The 22,816-nt window shown below is 36.0% G+C and overlaps 1 protein-coding gene across 5 annotated transcripts in view; it reads right to left on the bottom strand.

Moving 5' to 3' along the window:
* Window positions 1–22,816, bottom strand: part of CNTLN (centlein) — a 249,024-nt gene that overhangs the window by 98,282 nt on the left and 127,926 nt on the right. For all 5 annotated transcript variants that reach the window (XM_049895236.1, XM_049895238.1, XM_049895239.1 and 2 more), the window contains 3 exons: window positions 20,194–20,315; window positions 18,779–18,898; window positions 280–380 (listed from right to left, as the gene is read on the bottom strand). In XM_049895236.1, the coding sequence (XP_049751193.1) occupies window positions 280–380; window positions 18,779–18,898; window positions 20,194–20,315 (343 nt within the window). The remainder of the gene's footprint in view (window positions 1–279; window positions 381–18,778; window positions 18,899–20,193; window positions 20,316–22,816) is intronic.

Here is a 22,816-nt window from a genome sequence, read left to right as displayed (position 1 = left end):
AGGAAAACTTTATTCCTAAATAATAAAAATGAGTATGTTTTCTCCTTTTCAAACATCACTTTAGAATTAATAAATTTTAAATCTGACTTCTAGGTATTCTCTCTATTCATTTGATTTTCTCATGATAGGTAAAGTGTTAAGGAGTTAGCCAGTGAGTAAAGCATTGGAAAGGGAGAGAAACAAGAGTGAGATTCTTAGAAGAAACTGAAACTAAGAAATCTAGAGCTTGATAATAAAAAATACGCCTGTATTAGGTATATATTTTCACAAATAATTTACCTTCTCTTTCCTCTTCCTTACATGCATTTAATTCTTGTATTGTTGCCTTATCAATAGATATATGTACTTTAAGTTTATCCAATTCTTCTTGAAGATTCATTCTAGGAAAATTAAAACAATAAATGATTATTTAATATGTGTAAGGAATAATGTAGTAGCCAAATAAAGACAGAAAATGTATTTAAAACATATAAAACTGAGAATAAAAATATATATATTAACAAATCCTAAAAGTTGTAATTTTAATATGACTTCTAATGAAGATCTAGGGAACAAAATATTTTGAATAAGTGATTTTTGTTAATTTTATCTTAATAAATAGACTAAATGCTTAAAACATAGATTATACTGTTAAAAAAAAAAAAGTCATGTATTAAGTTGCCTGACCACTTTCTAAGACACACTTATGCTAAAAAAAACTAAGACACACTTATGCTAGGTAAAATAAATATTAAAAAATGCTAATAATATCTTTGAAAGCAAAGATAGTAAATTGCTAGACGCCAAAGAAAGAGAAGGAATCCTTAACATTAAACTGGAATTCAGTTACCACGGTGAGAGACCTGGATCAAGTACTGTACAAAGGGTCCTCGAACTCTGAAACCTGGGTAAGTATGGAAGTTTAGGCTCTAGGCCCTACATGGCTCAGAGACAAAACTGGGTTAGTTGCAGGCTGTTGGAAGCCAAATAACTGCAGAATGGAAACCTGAACATTGAGTTTATCTGTTTGGAGTTTCATTTAAAAAGAGGCCTCCTGGCCCAGTACGAGGGCAGGGCAGAATCAAGCATATGGGAATAGAATCCTAAGCCTACAAAACTGGATGCAAAGTCGAGCCATATATATTTACACACACCTGAAGAGCCAACAGTAATATAAAAATTGGTTTGTGGCTAGTATATACTGGAGTGTCCAGGCAGATACAATCATCCCCTACAAGGAGGCTTCCACGACTGAGAGAATACAAAGGAGAAAAATTACCACAGAAAATAACTCTCAAAGAACTCAAGTTTGTAGATAGGAATTACTAAATATATGAGTAAGTTCAAGTTCAGAAATGACAGCCTATATATCACTCCACCCAAAATGGGAAAACTCACAGAAGGAAATAAAGATAATAGAACAACTCAAGAAGAGTTCTAAAATTTAAGAATTTCTGAAATGTTAAAAAAGATGAAGAGATGATTTACATAAAAAAGAACAAGAACTTATGAAATAACAGTAGACAGATCAGAAAAATACAAATAATGTATCTAACACATACTCATTGCTGTATAGTTGATTCCAATTCCTAGCCACCCTATAGGACAGAGTAGAATTTCCACATAAGGTTTCCGAGGAGTGGCTGGTGGATTTGAACTGCCAGCCTTTGGATTAGCAGCTAAGCTCTTAACTGCTGCACCACCAGGGCTAATAATATATTTATAGATACATATTTTTATATATATAAATGTTAAATAACTAAAATATCATTGTAATCGTTGAAAAAAAACTCAATGGATGGACTAAATAGCAATCAGACAAAGCTAAAGGAAATTGCTAAAAGGGAAAACAAAATATATACTAAGAAAAAAAATTAAGGATAAAGATGGTCATTATATATGATCAAAGGAATGATTTACCAGAAACATATGGCAATTCTAAGCTTCCATGTACTCAACAATGTAAGAAATATAAAATAAAAAAATAAGTGGTCTCTTCCCCTCACTCAATCTACTTCTTGAAAAAAATTGATGTTTACACTTTGATGTGTATACTTACATTTTTTTCTGGTTTGTGTAAATACATATACATAAGATTTAAAAATTGGGATCATTTGATGTATATTTGTAGCTTCTCAGCAGTATACTGTTGATGGAAAGAACTCATATACCCACCCACACAACGATTAAGCTTGGATTAGAGTCCTGATTTGTTTGGCCAAGAATTTAGGAACTTACTGGAAGCAAGATGGTCCCACAAAGCAAAGCAGATGTAGATTATCTCAACAGCAGAACACAGGCTGCAATTGTTGGGAATGTTATTTCTTGATTCGTTACAGATACACTCTACGTACAGCTTGTTCCTCTTAGAAAGAACTCACAAAGACACTGCTTTTAATAAGAAGTATTTAAAGACATCGGGGAGCATCTCGTTCTTGAGTCAAACCAAGCATCAGCAAACCACATTTTAAGAAGGAGGTTGGAGGGGGTGGACAATGTCAGTGCCCAGGCACACCACAGCAAGGCACGCATTGGCTGCCTATTGACTGATTTACTCCCCCACTTATTCTGGTGGTTCTGACACTCAGTTTGGTATGAGGGCTACAATTTAAAATTTATCTCCTACTAACAAATTATATGAAACATCTGTTTTCAGACAGTGGACAATAGGCAGCACAGAACTGTGATCCCTGAGAGAAAGGAAATAAAATGGCGCCTAAAGATTTCTGCCTGAAGGCACTTTCTAGACCATGATACAGGGAGAGGAGACCCAAGAAGACAGCCAAACCAAACCTGTTGCCCTTGAGTCAATTCTGACTCAGCAACCAAGGAACAGCTGGTAGATTTGAACTGCCCATCTTTTTGGTTAGCAGCTGTAGCTCACCATAGCTCTTACACCACCAGGGCTCTCTCACTACATTGAAGAAAACAGACTAGAGTTTGTGAAGGTAAAACAGCTGGAATTTGCAAGGTGTAGTACTAGAGATGAGGAAGCTAAAAGAGAAAGAGCTACAGAAATTTTCATAAGAACTCCTCCGAGTTTGTGGCTAAATATTTAATTGCTAATGAATATTATGGAACTCCTCAAGCCCAGACAAAAAAATAATGGGAGCTGTAAACAGAACTATTCTAAGAGCTCATTCAGGATTGGGAGACATTTGCATTCTCATCAGAATCTTCACTGAACACAGGGACATCCATCAGAGAACCCAGAAGGGTCATTCTAACTAGAGGTCTAAACAAGCCTAGAGTTAAAAATAAAAATAAAAACCTAAATCTGCGCTAATAAGACATTTAAAATACCTGAAAATATTTAATCCGAGGTTTTTAACATACTGCTTTTAGCAACTGATGGAAAAAGTAGATAGAAATCAGTAAGGATATACAAGATTTAAAAAACAGTATTAACAAATTTGACCTAGTTGCCATTCGTAGAACACTCTACCCAAAAACAGTGAAATACATATTGGAACCTTCACCAAGACAGACCACATGCTGGGCCATAAAACCATTCTCGATAGTAAGTTAAATTATGCAGAGTACCTTCTATGACCACAATAGAATTAGATTAGAAACCAACACTCGAAAGATGTCAGGAAAATCTCCAAATATATGAAATTAAAAAAACCAATTTTACATACTTCTTTCATAGAATTCCAAGACGAATTACAAAATATTTTTAATTTACAGAAAATGAAAACACATAAAAATATGTGAGGTACAGCTAAAGCAGCACTAAAGATGAATATTCAAAATGTTACATACTTACATTAGAAAATAAGATAGATCTACAATGATGTAAGCTTCAAATTTAGGAAGCTAGAAAAAGAAGATACTTTTTATTATGTGTATTGGATAAAAAAAAAATTTTTTTTTTTTTTATTGGCCATTTCAATGTTCTCTTTTGTGAAATATCTGTTCAAGTGTTTTACTCATTTTCGTATTTGGTTGATTTTTTTCATATATTTCTTTTTAAATTTTATTGTGTTTTAGGTGAAAGTTTACTTAGCAAATTAGATTTCCATTCAACAATTCATACATAAATTGTTTCATGACATGGGTTAGAGTCCCCGCAATGTGTCAGCACTCTCACCATTTCCACCCTGCCTGCCCAGTTTCCATCCATCCAGTTTCCCTGCCCTTCCTTACCTTCTCATCTTTGCTTTTGGGTTAATGTCGACCGTTTGGTCTTGTATAGTTGATTGTTTTAAGGACTGTTTATTTTGTAGGCCAATCTATTCGTTCACTGATATGTGACCTCTGAGAGTAGCTTCAGTTCCAGGTTAAAAAGGTATTTTAGGGCAATACTCTCAGGGATTCCTCTAGTCACTAACAGTCCAGTAAGTCTGGTCTTTTTTAATGAATTTGAGTTTTGTTCTACATTTTTCTCCCATTCTAACCAGGGCCTGTTACCATGTCCCTGGTCAGTACCTTTGGTAGTAGGAGCCGGGCACTGTCTAGTCTCCTGGTCTCAGGCTAGAAGAGGCTGTGATTCGCATTGGCCATTAGTCCTGTGGACTAATTTCTTCCTTGAATCTTTGATTTCGTTCACTGAACTTTGCTCCAGACAGAAAGAGACCAAAGGCTGTATCTTAGATGGCTGCTTAAAAGCTTTTAAGACCCCAGATGTAACTCACCAGACTAGGATGTGGAACATTATCTTTATGAACTAAGTTATGCCAACTGACTTATTTGTCCCACGGGACTATGATCTTTGTTCATATTTATTTGTAGGAATTCCTCATCTATTTTGGATACTAGTCCTTTGTTGGACATATCTACTTGAGAGACAGAATGAACAAAGAGAAAATGTCCTGACCATACATGAAAATAAAACTCTGCAGTATCCATCCCAGGAAGACAAACCACTATCTGCAGCATTCATCCCAGGATGTCAAACCGTGATCTGCAGCAGCCATCCCAGGGAGTCAAATCACTATCTGCAGCTACCAGTCCCAAAAAACCCACTGCCGTCGAGTCAATTCTGACTCAGAGCAACCCTACATCTACCAGTCCAGGAAAGCTAAACAACAGTCCCTGTAAAAATGGGCCTAAAATGGCCAGGACTTGATTAATAACTGGAGCCCTGGTGGTGCAGTGGTTAAGAGCTTGGCTGCTAACCAAAAGGTCAGCAGTTCAAATCCACCAGCCACTTCTTGGAAACCCTATGGGGTAGTTCTACTCTACCCTATAGGGTCATTTTAAGTCGGAATTAACTCAAGGGCAATGGGTTTTTGTTGGGTTTTTGATAAGTGGCAGCTTTCTTAATTTTTGTCCCCACTTCCCACTTAGGACCAAGCAGAGAAAGCCAAATACTCCCTCCTCCCAACCCATCATATAAAATGCCCTGCTTTTAGTTAGGTTGCCTCCAGTTTCCCCATGCCAACAGTCTCCAATCAGGACGTACCTAAGGTGTACCCTTTTTTCCACTATACAGGTTCCCAAAACTCCTGCCTGTTTTTGAGTCTCTGCCAAGTGGTGAAGGTGGCTTATAGCAAGCTCTGAATAAACAGCCTATGTTTCTTCTCATTTGGGTGTATTTTTTTTTTTTTTAATTATTCTACTTTAGATGAAGGTTTACAGAACTAGCTTCTCATTAAACAATTAGTATATATATCGTTCTGGGACATTGGTTACCAACCCACGACCTGTCAACACTCTCCCTTCTTGGGTTCCCCACTACCAGCTTTCCTGTCCCCTCCTGCCTTCTAGTCCTTGCCCTTGGGCTGCTGTGCCCCTTTAGTCTCATTTTGTTTTATAGCCCTGACTAATCTTTGGCTGAAGGATGAACCTCAGGAGTGACTTCATTACTGAGCTAAAAGAGTGTCCAGGGGCCACACTCTCAGGGTTTCTCCAGTCTCTGTCAGGCCAGTAAGTCTGGTTTTTTTTGTGAGTTAGAATTTTGTTCTATATTTTCTTCAGTTCTGTCTGGGACCTCTATTGTGATCCCTATCAGAGCAGTCAGTGTTGGTTGCTGGGCACCATCCAGTTTTAGTGGACTCAATCTGGTGGAGGCCATGATAGTTGTGGTCCATTAGTCCTTTGGACTAATCTTTCCTTGTGTGTTTGGTTTTCTTCATTCTCCCTTGCTCCCCAAGCGGTGAGACCAGTGGAATATTTGAGACAGCTGCTCACAAGCTTTTAAGACCTCAGACGCTACTCACCAGAGTAATGTAGAACATTTTCTTTATCAACTATTTTATGCCAATTGAGCTACATGTTCCCTGAGACCATGGTCCCCACGACTCTTAGCCCAGCAATTCGGTCCCTTAGGGAGTTTGGGTTTGTCTATGGAGCTTCCATGACCTTGCATTGGTAAAGTTGTAATGGCTTCCTTATTCAGTTGTTTTTTGGTTTTTTTTGGTCTAATTCTACATACTACAAGTATATTTTTTCACTCTGAGAATTGTTTTACTCATTTAATGGAATCTTTCAATGAAGAGAGTTCTTGATGTTTAAGACGGTCCAGTTTATCAATTTTTATTTTATACTTAGTTTCTTTAATGTCTAGATTAAGAAATCTTTGCCTACTACAAAGTCACAAAGATGTTCTACTGTTTTCCTCTAAAAGCTTTAATGTTTTACCCTTCATATTTAGATCTGCAATGTTTCACTTTAAAGAATTATAAGTGATAATTAACTAAAAGCTTACAAATTTCCTTCTTAACTCCTTAAGTGGTTTTTAAATTACTATATATAGTGCCTCAAATGTGTGAAAATAAATTAAGGTGGCAAACAAATTAAAAATACTATATGCGTAGCCTCAAAAAATACAAAAATAAATAACACATATATGGTCTCAAATATATGAACACAATTTAGGAGACCAACACCAAAAGTTTACCTCCAGAGTTAGAAAATAAAAATCCAAACTTTACTTGTGATAAAGGGTTAATCTAACCACAGCAGGCCATAACTGGAAAAGACCAACTTCTCTGTCAGAATCTGAAATGCATGAAACGATAGCAAACTACATCAAAGAAGTGAGAATGCTCTAACTAGTTCAGTGACCAGTGGATGTGCATACCAGAACTAACAATTTACTCTAAGAAATGAGTTAAAGTCTACCCAATATCATATGTAGCCCAGAAAATAATTAAAACTACAACCACTATATGACAGACCCAGGACCCTGGCGTCAAGAGACTAAATTGTTAGAAAAGAAAAACAAGAAAAGGTCACCCAATCATGATTTTAGTTCTTTGTCTTTACTTTAACAAGTCACAGTATGTAAGTAATTTACTCATAATGAATTGGCATCTATTAAAATTGCATAAAAAGCACTCATAGGTTGTACGTCTCTGCATTTTGGTCTGTTAATAGCCTGAGTATTTGCAGCCCATTTCCCACTCTGTTTTCTGATCTATTACAATAAAAAATCTCCGCTGCAGCGGGCTTCGGTGAAAGCTGTTTCTCTACAACACTTGGCATTTACTCCAGTGAAATTTCTGTGTCTGGTTTTCTTAACCTATAATCTTGTTGATTGTACAGCAAAATACAATAAAAAATAAACATTAAGATATTTTTTTAAATCCACAATTTAGGCTAATTATACGTATAAACCATTTTATATTTTAGATAGATCGGGAAGTCAGGAAAGAGAGCAGAGTAGAAAGAATCTAGGGAAAAAAAGATAAAAATGGAAAAGCATAGAAGACCTTTATCTTCATATTAATCACAGTTTATAATTATATATTTGTGTGCTTATTTGATTACTACTTGTGTCCCTCAACAAACTGAAGCTCCATGGGGCCTGGAGCCATGTATGTTATCCCCACTATTTTACTTCCAGTGCCCAGCACATTTACTGAATTAATGAATAAAAGTACAAGCAACACAAAGGACCACACCAATTCAGTAGTATGTAACTAATATGATAAAACTTGGTAGTTTGAAAAGCATTTTTCACATACACTATTAGACTAGTATTAGATACAATGGTCTTCTTCCCTCCAGGCCCCAGTGCTCTCACAGCATCCTGAGTGACTGCTTCAAAGCCCATCTCTAAGCCTCATTTTGCATCATACTCTGAAGCATTCTAGTGACAGGAAAAGAGTATAAGGGACCCTGGGCTTCAGGGCCCTAACTCAGTATTAAATTAGGCTTTACACTAATCTCGTTCTGACCTTGAGATTACCCACTCTTACCCAGAGATACTTAATTAAAAAATAAGATATGTAATAAGTAAGTTTATTTCCTATGAGCTCCAAACTCAGTGTATGAATTTCTTGCCTCTGCTTCTCAATCACAGAGTAAATGAAACTCAAAACCTATTGCCAGAAAGTTTTGAAATCCACTGTGTTTCACGTGATCCCCGATAAACAACTTGTCCCACTCCTGGCTACACTACTATTCCAGATCCTATATTGGGATTTACTCCTGGCTTAAAATAGATAGCCTGCATTGTTTCCTGTTGGACTTATTTCTCAAGCATAAATACATTTAAATAATTGTCTTCTTACCCCTTAAATGTCTTCTACCCCTATTTTTTAACCTTCAGCCTTTAACTGACTCGATGAGTCTCTTTGGATCACTCTTGGCCATTCATGTCATGCCCCTTTTTAACATTATCTGAGCTCCAATAGAAATGGTTCTGGCAAAGGTTAAAAGAAAACGGAACAATTGAAAGGTAACCAGAAGGCTGACCAACAACTTTTACATGTAAACAATATAGCCTGCTTATCAAAGCTATAAAAAACTAATATGTGGGACAACTGGATATCCATATACAAAAAAATGTATTTGGACCCCTAGCTTACACTACATACAAAAATAAGCTCAAAATGGATGAACAACCTAAGTATAAGAGCTAAAACCATAAAAGTCTTAGAAGAAAACACAGGGGTAAATCTTCATGATCTTGGATTTGGTAATTGATTCTTAGATAACAACAGCATAAGCAACAAAATAAAAACTAGATAAACTGGATCCAGAAAAATTAAAAATTTTTTGTGCATCACTATCAAGAAAGGGAAAAGACAGCCCACAGAATGGAATAAGCTATTTGCAAATCATATATCTGACGAGGGTAAAGGAACCTTATAATTCGATACTAAAAAGACAAACAGCCCACTGTTTTAAAAATGGGCAAAGGTCTTGAAGAGATTTTTCTCCAAGGAAGATATACAAATGGCCAATAGCATGTGAAAAGGTGCTCAATATTATTAGTCTTTAGAAAATGCAAAACAAAACTACAATGACACACTACTTCACACTCACTAGGATGGCTAAATTTTTTTTTTTTTTAAGGAAAATGATTAGTGTTAGTGGATATGTGGAGTAATTGGAAGCCCCATACATTGCTGGGAAGAATGTAAAATGCTGCAGCTGTTATGGAAAAGTTCTTTAAGAAGTTAAACACAGAATTACCATAAAACCAAAAGACCCGTGGCCGTTGAGTCAATTCTGACTCATGGCGACCCTATAGCACAGGATAGAACTGGCCGATAGAGTTTCCAAGGAGCGTCTGGTGGATTCAAACTGCTGATCTTTTGGTTAGCAGACAAGCTCTTAACCACTACACAAAAAAAAACTACACAACCATAAGAAAAACAACCATATGACCCGGTAATTCACTCCTAATACCCCCCAAAAATCCAAAACGTTATTCAAACAAATACTTATGCATGAACGTTCATTGCAGCACTATTCACAATAGCAAAAAAAAAAAAAAAAAGGTAGAAACAACCCAAATGTTCATCAATGGATGAATGGATAAGCAAAATGTGGTGTATACCCATAAAATGGAGTTTTACTCAGTCTTTAAAAAGGAATGAAGTACTGATATATGCTACAACATGGGTGGACCTTGAAAACATTTTACTAAGTGAAAGAAGCCAGACATAAAAAGTGACATTTATATGAAATATCCAGAAAAGGTAAATCTACAGACACAGAAAACAGATTAGTGATTGTCAGGGGCTGAGCAGGAGGGGAATGTGGGGTAACTGCTTCACTGGTACAGGGTCTCCACTGAGGGTAATGAAATGCTTTGGTGCTAGATGGTTGTGCGACAATATGACGGCACTAAATGTCACTGAATTGTATGCTTTAAAATGGCTAATTTTCTGTCATGTGAATTTCACCTCAGGGGAGAAAAGCCTAATGTGTGTTTGGTATACTGATAATGATTATCCAAAACTACGAGTTTTTAAATTTTGTCACTATTACCAGACGTTTTTTAAATTTTATTTCAACCCAAGTTAGAGAAATGCATTTCCTAAAATCCTCATTTCTACATATCGAAATATTAATATTCTTGCTTAGGAAGTTGGAGTCTTGCTTTGCAGAGAATAAAAATGAACTGAACTTCACATCATATGTATTTAGACTCATAGAGACCCTACAGAACAAAGTAAAACTGCCTCATAGGATTTCTTTCCAAGGAGCTCCTGGTGGATTCAAACTGCCAACCTTTTGGTTAGCAGCCCTAGCTCTTAACCACTACGCCACCAGGGTTTCCTTAGTTCCTTAAGTACTTATAATTGAAGTTTATAAAACATTCTTTGAAACTATGGCCTAAATATGTTTAACACTTAACCCAAGAGAGAGGCTGAATGTACTCTAATCTGACTATGTCATTAATCTGAACTTTCTGTATATTTTATTATTAAAGAAGAGTAATCAAAACATCACTGGAATAAAGAAGGCTATACATAATTATAATATATAGGGTAAAATTCCCTATACCCATAAAACAAAATTGAAGGTTTGATTATGAATTCTAAGTTCTTTAACCAAGTGGCTCCAACTCTTTCTTTACTGACAAGCTCTCTAACCAGGATTCTCAGCATCAGCTAGGAAAAAATAGCAGTTAATTCTCTGCAAATATTTTGTATTCTCATACTTATTTTTAGATACAAAAAGTGAAGCAGGAATGGTAAGAAAAGGCCTGATGTTCAAATATATAATGAATTCAAATTTAGTTAAGGGCGATGGAAAGAAACTAAAGGTTTTTAAACAGGAAGAGACATGATCAAATTTGTATTTTAAAAGTTCACTCTGCAACATTGAAAAAAAACTAACTGAAAAGGATTAAAATAAAAGTTAAATGTTTACGATTTTATTCTAGTTGTTACTGTCATTAGGTGCTACTGAGTCGGTTCCAACTCATAGTGATCCTATCTACAACAGAATGAAATACTACCCAGTCCTGCGCCATCCTCACAATCATTGCTATGTTTGAGCCCGTTGTTACAGCCACTGTGTCAATCCATCTCCTTAAGGGTTTTCCTTTTTTTGCTGACCGTCTACTTTACCAGCCATGATGTCCTTCTCCAGGGACCGGTCCCTCCTGATAACATGTCCAAAGTATGTGAGACGAGGTCTTGCCAGCATTCTGGCTGTACTTCTTCCAAGACAGATTTGTTTGTTCTTCTAGCAGTCCATGGTATATTCAATATTTTTCACCAACACCATAATTCAAATGCTTCAATTCTTCTTCGGTCTTCCTTATTCACTGTCCAGCTTTCACATGCATATGAGGTGACTGGAAATATCATGATGGCTTGGGTCAGGTGCACCTCTGTCCTCAAAGTGACATATTTCCTTTTTAACACTTTTAAAGAGGTCTTTTGCAGCAGATTTGCCCAATGCAATACATCGGTTGAGTTCTTGACTGCTGCTTCCACGGGCACTGATTGTGGATCCAAGTAAAATCATATGCTGACAATCTGAATCTTTTCTACATTTATTGTGATGTTGGTTATTGGTCCAGTTTTGTGTGGAAAATAAAATAAGAACCAAATTAATGAACAATGTGTAATAAAAACGAGCGCAGAAATATCTACTTGACCAGAGAAGAAATGAAGTTGGTTTGGATAAAGAGTTGGAGGTGAGGCTGGGAAAAAAAAAGATACATTCTGGAGATACTTGTGATGTAGGCTTAATAGAATTTGGTATAGACTGGCTTGAGGAGCTCAGAAACAGGAGTAAATCAATTACGACACCCCAGCTATCTAGTTTGAGCAAATGGATTAATGATAATGCCATATTGAGACTTAGAGTACTAGATAAGGAGTGAATCTGGAGGAGAAGATGATGCATTTGGTTTGAGACATGTTGAATCTGACTGAGACATTTGGGGGAGATGTTATGTAGACATTTGGATATACTGAGCTGCATTAAGAAGCAGGATCAAACTACAGAGACAGGTCTGGAAGTCAAACAGCTAGAGATGATGACTGAAACCACGGGACTACATGAGAATGTCTATCACAAAGTCCAAAAATACTACAACAAGTTGCTGATTACAGGGGGACAAGCTGGAAGAGGATAATGTGATGAGGTGTCCAGAGGTATAGAAACAAAACTAGAAGTGAGCACACCAAAATATAAAAAAATAGTTTTAAATATAGTGTGACCAACTTTGTTGAATAAAACTGAAAAAAAAGAGAAAGGCAAGTTGCCGCTGAGTTGATTCTGACTCATAGTGACCCTATAGGACAGAGAACTGCCCCATAAGAGTTTCCAAGGAGTGCCTGGTGGATTCGAACTGCCAAAATTTTGGTTAGAAGCTGTAGCTCTTAACCAGCAAGCCACCAGAGTTTCTACTTTGTTGAACACTGATGCAAAATTAAGCATGATATATCCTTTGGTTCACTGGTTATTGAATGGTTTACTTAGATATTTCTGCCCTCATTTTTTTTTAATAATTTTTATTGTGCTTTAAGTGAAAGTTTAAAAATCAAATCAGTCTCTCACACAAAAACCCATATACGCCTTGCTACACATTCCCAATTACTCTCCCCCTAATGAGACAGCCTGCTCTCTCCCTCCACTCTCTCTTTTCGTGTCCATTTCGCCAGCTTCTAACCCCCTCCACCCTCTCATCTCCCCTCCAGGCAGGAGATGCCAACATAGTCTCAAGTGTCCACCTGATCCAAGAAGCTCACTCCTCACCAGCATCCCTCTCCAACCCATTGTTCAGTCCAATCCATGTCTGAAGAGTTGGCTTCAGGAATGGTTCTTGTCCTGGGCCAACAGAAGGTCTGGGGGCCATGACCACCAGGGTCCTTCCAGTCTCAGACCATTAAGTCTGCTCTTACGAGACTTTGGGGTCTGCATCCCACTGGTCTCCTGCTCTCTCAGGGGTTCTCTGTTGTATTCCCTGTCAGGGCAGTCATCGGTTGTAGCCAGGCACCGTCTAGTTCTTCTGGTCTCAGGATGATGTAGTCTCTGGTTCATGTGGCCCTTTCTGTCTCTTGGGCTCGTAATTGCCTTGTGTCCTTGGTGTTCTTCATTCTCCTTTGATCCAGGTGGGTTGAGACCAATTGATGTATCTTAGATGGCTGCTCGCTAGCATTTAAGACCACAGACGCCACTCTTCAAAGTGGGATGCAGAATGTTTTCTTAATAGATTTTGCCAATTGACTTAAATGTCCACTGAAACCATGGCCCCCAGACCCCTGCCCCTGCTACGCTGGCCTTCGAAGCATTCGGTTTATTCAGGAAACTTCTTTGCTTTTGGTTTAGTCCAGTTGTGCTGACCTCCCCTGTATTGTGTGCTGTCTTTCCCTTCACCTAAAGTAGTTCTTATCTACTATCTAATTAGTGAATGCCCCTCTCCCACTCTCCCTCCCTCCCCCCTACCTCGTAACCACAAAAGAATGTTTTCTTCTCAGTTTAAACTGTTTCTCAAGTTCTTATAAAAGTGGTCTTATACAATATTTGTCCTTTTGCAACTGACTCATTTCACTCAGCATAATGCCTTCCAGGTTCCTCCATGTTATGAAATGTTTCACAGATTTGTCACTGTTCTTTATCAATGTGTGGTATTCCATTGTGTGAATATACCATAATTTATTTATCCATTCATCCATTGATGGGCATCTTGGTTGCCTCCATCTTTTTGCTATTGTAAACAGTGCTGCAATAAACATGGGTGTGCATCTACCTGTTCGTGTAAAGGCTCTTATTTCTCTAGGATATATTCCAAGGAATGGGATTGCTGGATCGTATGGTAGTTCTATTTCTAGCTTTTTAAGGAAGCACCAAATCGATTTCCAAAGTGGTTGTACCATTTGACATTCCCACCAGCAGTGTAGAAGTGTTCCAATCTGTCCACAGCCTCTCCAACATATATTATTTTGTGTTTTTTGGATTAATGCCAGCCTTGTTGGAGTGAGATTAAATCTCATTGTAGTTTTGGTCTGCATTTCTCTAATGGCTAAGGATTGTGAACATTTCCTCGTATATCTATTAGCTACCTGAATGTCTTCTTTAGTGAAGTGTCTATTCATATCTTTTGCCCACTTTTTAATTGGGTTATTTGTCTTTTTGTAGTTGAGTTTTTGCAGTATCATGTAGATTTTAGAAATCAGGCGCTGATCAGACATGTCATAGCTAAAAACTTTTTCCCAGTCTGTAGATAGTCTTTTTACTCTTTTGGTGAAGTCTTTGGATGAGCATAGGTGTTTGATTTTTAGGAGCTCCCAGTTATCTAGTTTTTCTTCTAAATTCTTAATAATGTTTTGTATACTGTTTATGCCATGTATTAGGGCTCCTAACATTGTCCCTATTTTTTCTTCCATGATCTTTATCGTTTTAGATTTTATATTTAGGTCTTTGATCCACTTTGAGTTAGTTTTTGTGCATGGAGTGAGGTATGGGTCTTGTTTCATTTTTTTGCAGATGGATATCCAGTTATGCCAGCACCATTTGTTAAAAAGGCTGTCTTTTCCCCAGTTAACTGTTTTGGGGTCTTTGTCAAATATCAACTGCTCATATGTGGATGGATTTATGTCCGGATTCTCAATTCTGTTCCATTGGTCCATGTATCTGTTGTTGTACCAGTACCAGGCTGTTTTGACTATTGTTCTGCCCTCATTTTTTATTATGCTTAACAAATCAGTCTGAATTGCTGATAATTCACAGTTCTCATTTTATATTCCATATATGTATTCTTGAATTTGCTACTTTTGCTATGCTATGGTTTACAAATATTACGGTGACTATACTTTCATTTTTTTAAACTAATCATTACACCAAAACAGGTGATTGTTCTGTATACAGAATCCTAAAAAAGACCCATAAAAATATAGCTAATTAATATTTGACAAAGTTACAAACACAATTCATTGGAGAAAGGATAGTCTTTTCAACAAACGATGTTGATACAACTGGATATCCATTTTCAAAAGTAAACAGATACATAAATTTCAACCTATAAATCATACCTTATATAAAACTTAGCTCAAATGGACCAGAGATCTAAAGATAAAACGTAAATCTGTAAAATTTCTCCAAAAAGAAAAAAAACCCAAGATAAAATACTGTGACCTTGGGTCAAGCAGAAAATTCCTAGATATGGTATCAAAACCATGATCTAAAGAAGAAAGAAAATTGACAAATTAGACTTATGAAAATTAAAGACCTTTGCCATGCAAAAAATACCATTAAGAGAATGAAAAGGCAATCTACAGACTGGAAGAATATATTTTCAAATCAAATATCTGATTGGGCACTTGTATATAAAATATGTAAAGAATTCTTAAAGCCTAACAATAAGGAACAAAGATTGTTTAATAACCACCCAGTTTTTTTTTTTAATGGACAAAAGATTTGAACATACATTTCACCAAAAAAGATATAAAGATGGCAAATAAGCACATGAAAACATGGTCAATACCATTAGCCATTAAAGGAAACAAAACAGAAACACACACCAAACCAGTTGCCATCAGTCCATTCTAACACGTGGTGACCAAATTAAAATCACAATGAGATACCAATACACACCTATTGGAATGATTAAAACAAAATAGTGACAACGCACAGCGCTGCCAAGCTAAACAACTGGATTCTCATGAATTGCTAGTGGGAATGAAAAATGGTCTTGCCACTCTAGAAAACTGGCAGTTTCTTACAGAGTTATACATACACTGACTATACGACCCAGCAATATTATTTACCTAAAAGAATAAAAAAATATAGAGTTATACATACACTGACTATATGACCCAGCAGTATTATTTACCTAAAAGAATAAAAAAATTATATTCACACAAAAACCCATGTATGTCAGCTCTACTCATAATTGCAAAAAAACTAAAAATGACCAAAACATCTTTCAGCAGATAGATAAACTGTGGTGCATTCATAAAATACAATACCACTTAGCATTAAAGAGAAACAAATTGGAAGAACCAACAAATGAATGAACCTCAGAGGCATAATACTGAGTAAAAGAAGCCAGTCTCAAAGAGTTACAGCCTGAAACCATACAACATTCTGAAAAAGGCAATGCTAGAGGGATGGGATGGAAAACAAATCAGTGGTTAACAGAAGTTAGAAGTGGGAGGAAGACTGGCTACAAAGGGCAGGAAAAGGGAATTTTGGGGGATGATGGGACTTTTTGGTATCCTGATTGTGGTGGTGGTTATTCAAATCTGTATATAGGTTAAAACTCATAAAAGCATATACTATAATGGCAATGTACTGTATATAAGTAAATAACAAACAAACATAAGATTTCTGTCCTCATCAGTAAAACAAATTTCAATGAATCATCATGGTACTTTCTGACATTTGTTTTATTTTTAACATCACATTTCATTAAGAATATTTAATATTGAACGTGTTTCCAAGTAAGCTCCCTGAGAGTAGAAAGCTTATCTAATATTCTCACTTCATCTACCTAGCAGAGTTTATCTGTCACACAGCAGTAACTCGAATGTATTTGTTAACTGAAAGAATGTTTCACAAAATAACCCAACCTCCCCCCTCCCAAATAACCTATATTATAACGTGTGTATCAGTTTTAGTATTCTTTATGAGGGTTAGCAACCAAAAGTTCATTATCTTTTACTAAGTTAAGACTGATCTGAAAAACAACTATTTTATGATTGGCTACTACATTACTGAACTTAAACACACTTTAATAATGATTCTTTACATTTAATTCTTTATTTATTTTTTAATTTATTTTGTTGTTGTTCTTAGTATTTAATATAAGGGACTATTTGTACCTTTAAAACACTGTTGAGTGAACAGGCCAGAATTCTAAGAGTTCCCTGACTTTATGAATAAGGCCTTAATACTTTTTCTTTAGCTCTATTTCATTCGTAAATAAATTTTTTTTTTAATGTGTCACTTCTAACTAACCTCTGCATGAGTTTTCTTGTATAGCTTAGATCTCACACCTAATTAGATTACACATCTCACCTAATGGACTTTGTCCAAAATTAACTTTATTTTTTGGAGGCAAAAAGATCAATCAAGATTATCAGGACAAGTACTGATACATGCTATGCCACAGATGAACTTGAAAACATTATGCTAAGTGAAAGAATCCAGTTGCAAAGGACCATATGTTGTATGATCCCACTTGTCTAGAATTATAGACACAGAAAGTAGATTAGTGGTTGCCAGGGCCAGGGGAGATCGGGAGTTAGGCGATAACAGCTAAGGAATGTGGGTTTTCTTTTTGAGGTGGTAAAATGTTCTAAAATTGTAATTATGGATAAACAACTGTGAATATACTAAGGGCCACTGCACTGTACACTTTACACGGGTAAAGTGTATGGTTTGTGAATTATCTCAATAAAGCTGTTTTAAAATGATCAGGAAATGTTTCCATAACAAATACATGTAATTTATAAAATAATTTTCGAGATAAGAGACTCCACTATCAGTATCAAACATTTAGTCCTAATAGGGCACACTGCACTTTAAGAGGGAATTGGCAGTACACATTTAAATTGGATATGGTCATTTCCCTAAAAGTTTGTCATTACTTGGAAAAGGCTACAATCCAAAGTTACGAGTGCTATCATACATAAAAGATTCTCACTTTCTAGCTAAGAAAACTGAGTGATATTCAATTGCATTATGTCACATGCTGCTAAATTCTAGCAACCCAAAAGACATGTAGGCTTTCAGGAAAATTGCAATGGTCTGTCTGAGTCAAGACTCAATAAAGAAACAGTTAAGTAGCAGAAGAGGCTAATTATGTTGGTGTAACTCCTTTTTTGTTTACCAAAAAAAAGTGTTTTGTCTTTGCCAGGTGGAGTATAATAGTCTGTGAATTATAAGATCAAGGAAGCAAACTATGTATTTTCTAAAATGTGAGTATCTTTCATCAAGTTTTATACTTACGGCAGCTAAAAGACCTGTGTGAAGGGATCAGCATTAAGCCCAAAGGACAGGCAGTGCACAGCAAGAAAGAAAGCAATTCCCTCGTGTCTTTTGCAGGTCACTACCAAGGACCATGTTAGCAGATCCACACCAGCCCCTTAACAGGCAGTTCTGCTGCTACCAGTAATTAGCTTGGACAGCTCTGGCTGCAAGAGTAGCAGCAAGGCTACACCATAATGAGCTCAGCTGGGATTAGCAGGACAGGGCAGGGAACCAAGAGAGTTCAGGCATTCTGCATTGTGTATGTATCTAGGAGATCAAACAAGGATGGCTGGCTAGGTTATCCCCTCTCCACCTCATTCCAAAAATGAAGCATGGCAGTGTCTAAAATACAGGCTAATGAAGAACGACACCTCCAACAGATGAGAGCCACATTAATTAACACAATCCCTAGATCATATTATACAGTTTCAGTTAGCCCTAGCAAATATGCAACTTGTTACTGCTGTACATACATACATATATATGTGTGTGTGTATGTATATACATATATATAGTTATTGCTATACACATACATATGCTAGTTCTTTTTCTTCACTTTTGTTGGTAAAAAACAGATTATTTCATTTTCAAATTTTATAAGGTATATCTCTCGTGGCCTTAGAGCCAAGAAAATTCGCTCAAATGTATATCTAAGTCCATATTATTAAAAAAAGAAACTCACTTTTCGATAATTAGCTCCTGGTTCTCCCTTTTGAAATATGCCAGTTCATTCCATACGGCATCAGAATCTTCTTGTCGAAGTTGCTGGGGATATGCTCTCTTGATTTTTCTGATATCAGTCCTGCTTTTAAAATGAAGTTGTTTTCTTTCTTAACATGTTCAAAATGCAATAAAAGTTCATTTATCACTCCCTAAAATTTAAAATTATTTATAGGCCAGATTTCTAATGCAAGCTCACTTCTTATTAGATGAATTTCCTAAAGCCTAAATTGTAGAAATTAAAAATCCTGTATCATAATTTCCTAAATCTAGACTATAAAATTTTAAGCCGACACGTGGAATTCTCCCATTCATTCTACCACACAGTCTCAAAAATAGACTATAAGCAACTCATCTAGAATTTGCAACCAGCCAAACTGAATGTGGTACAGATGCTCTATCTTCAAACAAGCTATTATCAGTGAATATGTCAGAAAGTAGTTTTCATACTTCTGGTAGCTACTAAAAAGTTACTTGGGCTAAATGCAGGACAAATTGCTTTATCACTGCTTTCCTGACAAGCAATTTGAAACACTTTCCATTCATCAAGAGAAAAAAATTTTGATGTGTCAATTATCTACAAGTCATGGCAAATGCTCTTTATGTTTCCATTTTCTGTACATAAAACAAACTCTTCGTTTTTATTTTGTAAAAGTGCTGTACTGGCCAATTTAGAAACAGTATTTCTCTATAGAACAGGCCAATGTGTATCATCAACACTGCCCTAAAGGATCTATCTCAAAAGATAAGAGGGTAGTAGATTTTCTATACTCATTCAGCCCTATGCCCTCTGTTGATACTGTTAACAGGGGAGCCACTTACACCTAGCCAAGGTCTGAACACCTGTTCAGAGCAATTGAACTGAGACCGCCAATTCATTCAGATAAGCTGCAGAACAAACTGATGGATAGTAAAGATTTTTAAATTGCATACCAGGTTGAAATAGTTTTAAGTCAGTTAACTATACATGTGAATTTCATATTTCTCTTGTCTTTTAATGGAGACTTAAATATTTTTTGAGTTATAAACATTTTAGGAACAGCATTTTATTTATTTAAAAGTCATTTTACATTTGTATGAATTATTTTTGCTTTGAAATCATATACTTTTATTAAGCTACTCCACTGATATTAAAAAGGTGCACAGTAATTCATAACCATCTACTGCTGATATCTGCAAATGAGAGGAAAAATCTATAATTATTGCTACCATACTTTTCTGTTTTCATTTATTATGTTCTCTACTTAAAATTTCACAATAAAGGCTTGACTACAAAACAATTTCTTTAAAATCCAACAAAAGCCATTATAATGCCTATATAATGCTGCTCCATCCCGTTTAATAGTGGGGAATGCCTTTACGAGCCACGTAGCTCACATGCCGCTGCCTTCCTCCCACTGTTTCAGCTGCTCTCTCACTGCTCTGTAGTTGGTCTGTAACATCTGTAGCCTTTCCTTGCGTCTTTCGTGGGCATCTCTTAGCTCATCATTTTCTTGGCTCTGCAGAACACAAAAAAGCAAGCACACAAATTTGAAGAAAGTATTAATATAATGTTTCAAGTAAGACTACCCATCTAAGTGGGAAATCTGAGAGAAAGTAGCATGTAAACATGAATTAATTTTTAAAACGCTTAAGCAGAAGAAATGGAAGAGTGCCTAAAGTCACAGAGACTTTGCTTCTACAGAATAAATCTGACCCACTTGCTGCATTTCTTTCAAGCTGCTTAAGTCATTTCAAAATTTTGCTATTGAATTAGTTTCATTCTTTCCCCTGTCGTTAATCAGTATAAATACAGATACCATGAGCTGATGTTGCAGGTTTTTAAATTTTTCTTTCTTTTTCAAACTAAGGATTTGTCTACACGTGATTTCTTTGTTAGTTGTAAGTGCACATATGATTAGGGTCAGAATACTAATCATAGTAAGACAAATTCTTCAGTGAATGAATTCATAATTAGGGTATAATCAATCCCAAGCTTTACACAGGAGAAAGAAAATTTGACTAGCTCTGTTAGAAGTATCATAGCCTAGCCTTTGTGGGTTTTACCATGAAGACCTGGAATGACAGAGCTGGGCTCAGTACTCTTGGAGAGGTCACAGAATATTCAGTCCAAACACTACTTTTTTATCTCAACACCTAGCTTAAACAGTTATAGTCAACTACTCCCGAATGTTTTAAATATAACACAAGATAAATCTTCATTTTCAGATATAACCATAAAATAAACTAATAAAGGCCAAGTTCTCAGTCCTCAGAAGATGTAGGTGGATTACTTATGAACTGTGTAAAATAATTACTTGAATATTTCCCCCTTGAGATACGAAATGTTTTTTAACATCATTCGTATTTCTTTATGAAGAAACTTCTATACTTATTTGGTGGTGGCAACAAGTACTGTCTAACAATAATGTGAGATAAGAAGAGTAGGGATACACCAGACAGAAAGATGTGAATTCCATTCTTGCAGCTTCCTCATGTTAGCTCCATAATCTTAAGAACACTATTTAAATTAATTTAATTTCCTTTACTGTAAGATGGAAACCCTGGTGGCATAGTGGTTAAGAGCTATGTCTGCTAACCAAAAGGCTGGCAGTTCAAATCCACCAGGCACTTCTTGGAAACTCTATGGGGCAGTTCTACTCTGTCCTATAGGGTCACTATGAGTCAGAATCGACTTGATGGCAATGGGTTTTTTACTGTAAAATTCGGACAAGAGCTCAGAGGTTTAAAATATGGTGATTAAATTAAATAAACTAACATAGGCAAAGCCCCTGACCCTGGGCCTGCTCTATGGAGACACAAAGCAAAAGTTAGTTTCCTTCCTGCTCCACTTTCCAGGCATTGATAGTGATGCCCATATCTTTTAGAAGTCACATTCACTGTTTTCCAGAACATCTATCTCTCATCTCGACAGTGAGATAATACTTATAGCTTCCATTATTTTACTGCAATTCTACCTGTCTCAGTGGCCTATTTGGCCATTTTGCTTTGAAAATGTTTCCAACAGGATAACTTCAATAATTCTCTTAAGTAGTTATTAGGAAGTATTTCAGTCTTTTGTGTACCAAGAAGTGGTTTATATGCCATATGGAAATGGAAATACTTGATGAAATAATTTGAGAATAACATCACTTGACAAAGGTATTCAGAGTAAACTGTTATCCTGAATAGTTTTATAAGATACAGAGATCAGAGTTACTAGAAACTTGCTAAAAGTGGCATGGCTTAATAAATACAGTGAAAGTCAAAAGTTCAGGATATCAGCAATTCAATTGATATTGTTCATTTCAATGCAAAAACCATATACTACAAGATAGGGTTTCCCAGTTTTACCATTGCTATTCAGCAGTGTACTGGAAGTTCTAGCTCAAGCAACTAGGCAAAAACAGAAATAAAAAGTGTCCAGATCAGAAAAGAATAAGTAAAATCATTTTTATTCATAGATAACATGATTCTATATATAGACAACCCCAAAGATTTCTAAAGACAACTACTAGATGAATAGAAACTAAGAAATGAATTCAGCAAAGTTGATCAAAACACAAAAATCAGTAGTGATTCTATACATCAGCAATGAACAAGCAGAAAAAGAAATTAAGAAAACAATGTCTTTTACAAAAGCATCTAAAAGAGTAAAACACCTAGGAATAATTTTAAACATAGAGGTGAAACACTTGCACACTGAAAACTATAAAACATGGGTGAAAAAATTTAAATGAGACCTAAATAAATGGAAAGGGATTCATGGTGTTGAATTTGAAAACTTAATATTGTTAAGATGTCAACACTACCCTAAACAATCCACAGATTCAATGCAATCCCTGTCAATTTTCCAAAACCCTTTTTTGCAGAACTGGAAAAGTCAATCCTTAAATTTGTATGTAATTGCAGAGGGCCTCAAATAGCCAAAACAAGCTGGAGTACTCACCATTTCCCAATTTCAAAACTTCCTACAAAGCTACAGTAATCAAAACATTATGGTATTGGTATCAGGAGAAAA

Source organism: Elephas maximus, chromosome 9 (assembly GCF_024166365.1).
Source record: "Elephas maximus indicus isolate mEleMax1 chromosome 9, mEleMax1 primary haplotype, whole genome shotgun sequence".
Lineage (NCBI taxonomy): Eukaryota > Metazoa > Chordata > Mammalia > Proboscidea > Elephantidae > Elephas > Elephas maximus.
The sequence above is the reverse complement of the archived record's forward strand: the minus strand, read 5'-3'. Positions and strand labels throughout refer to the sequence as shown.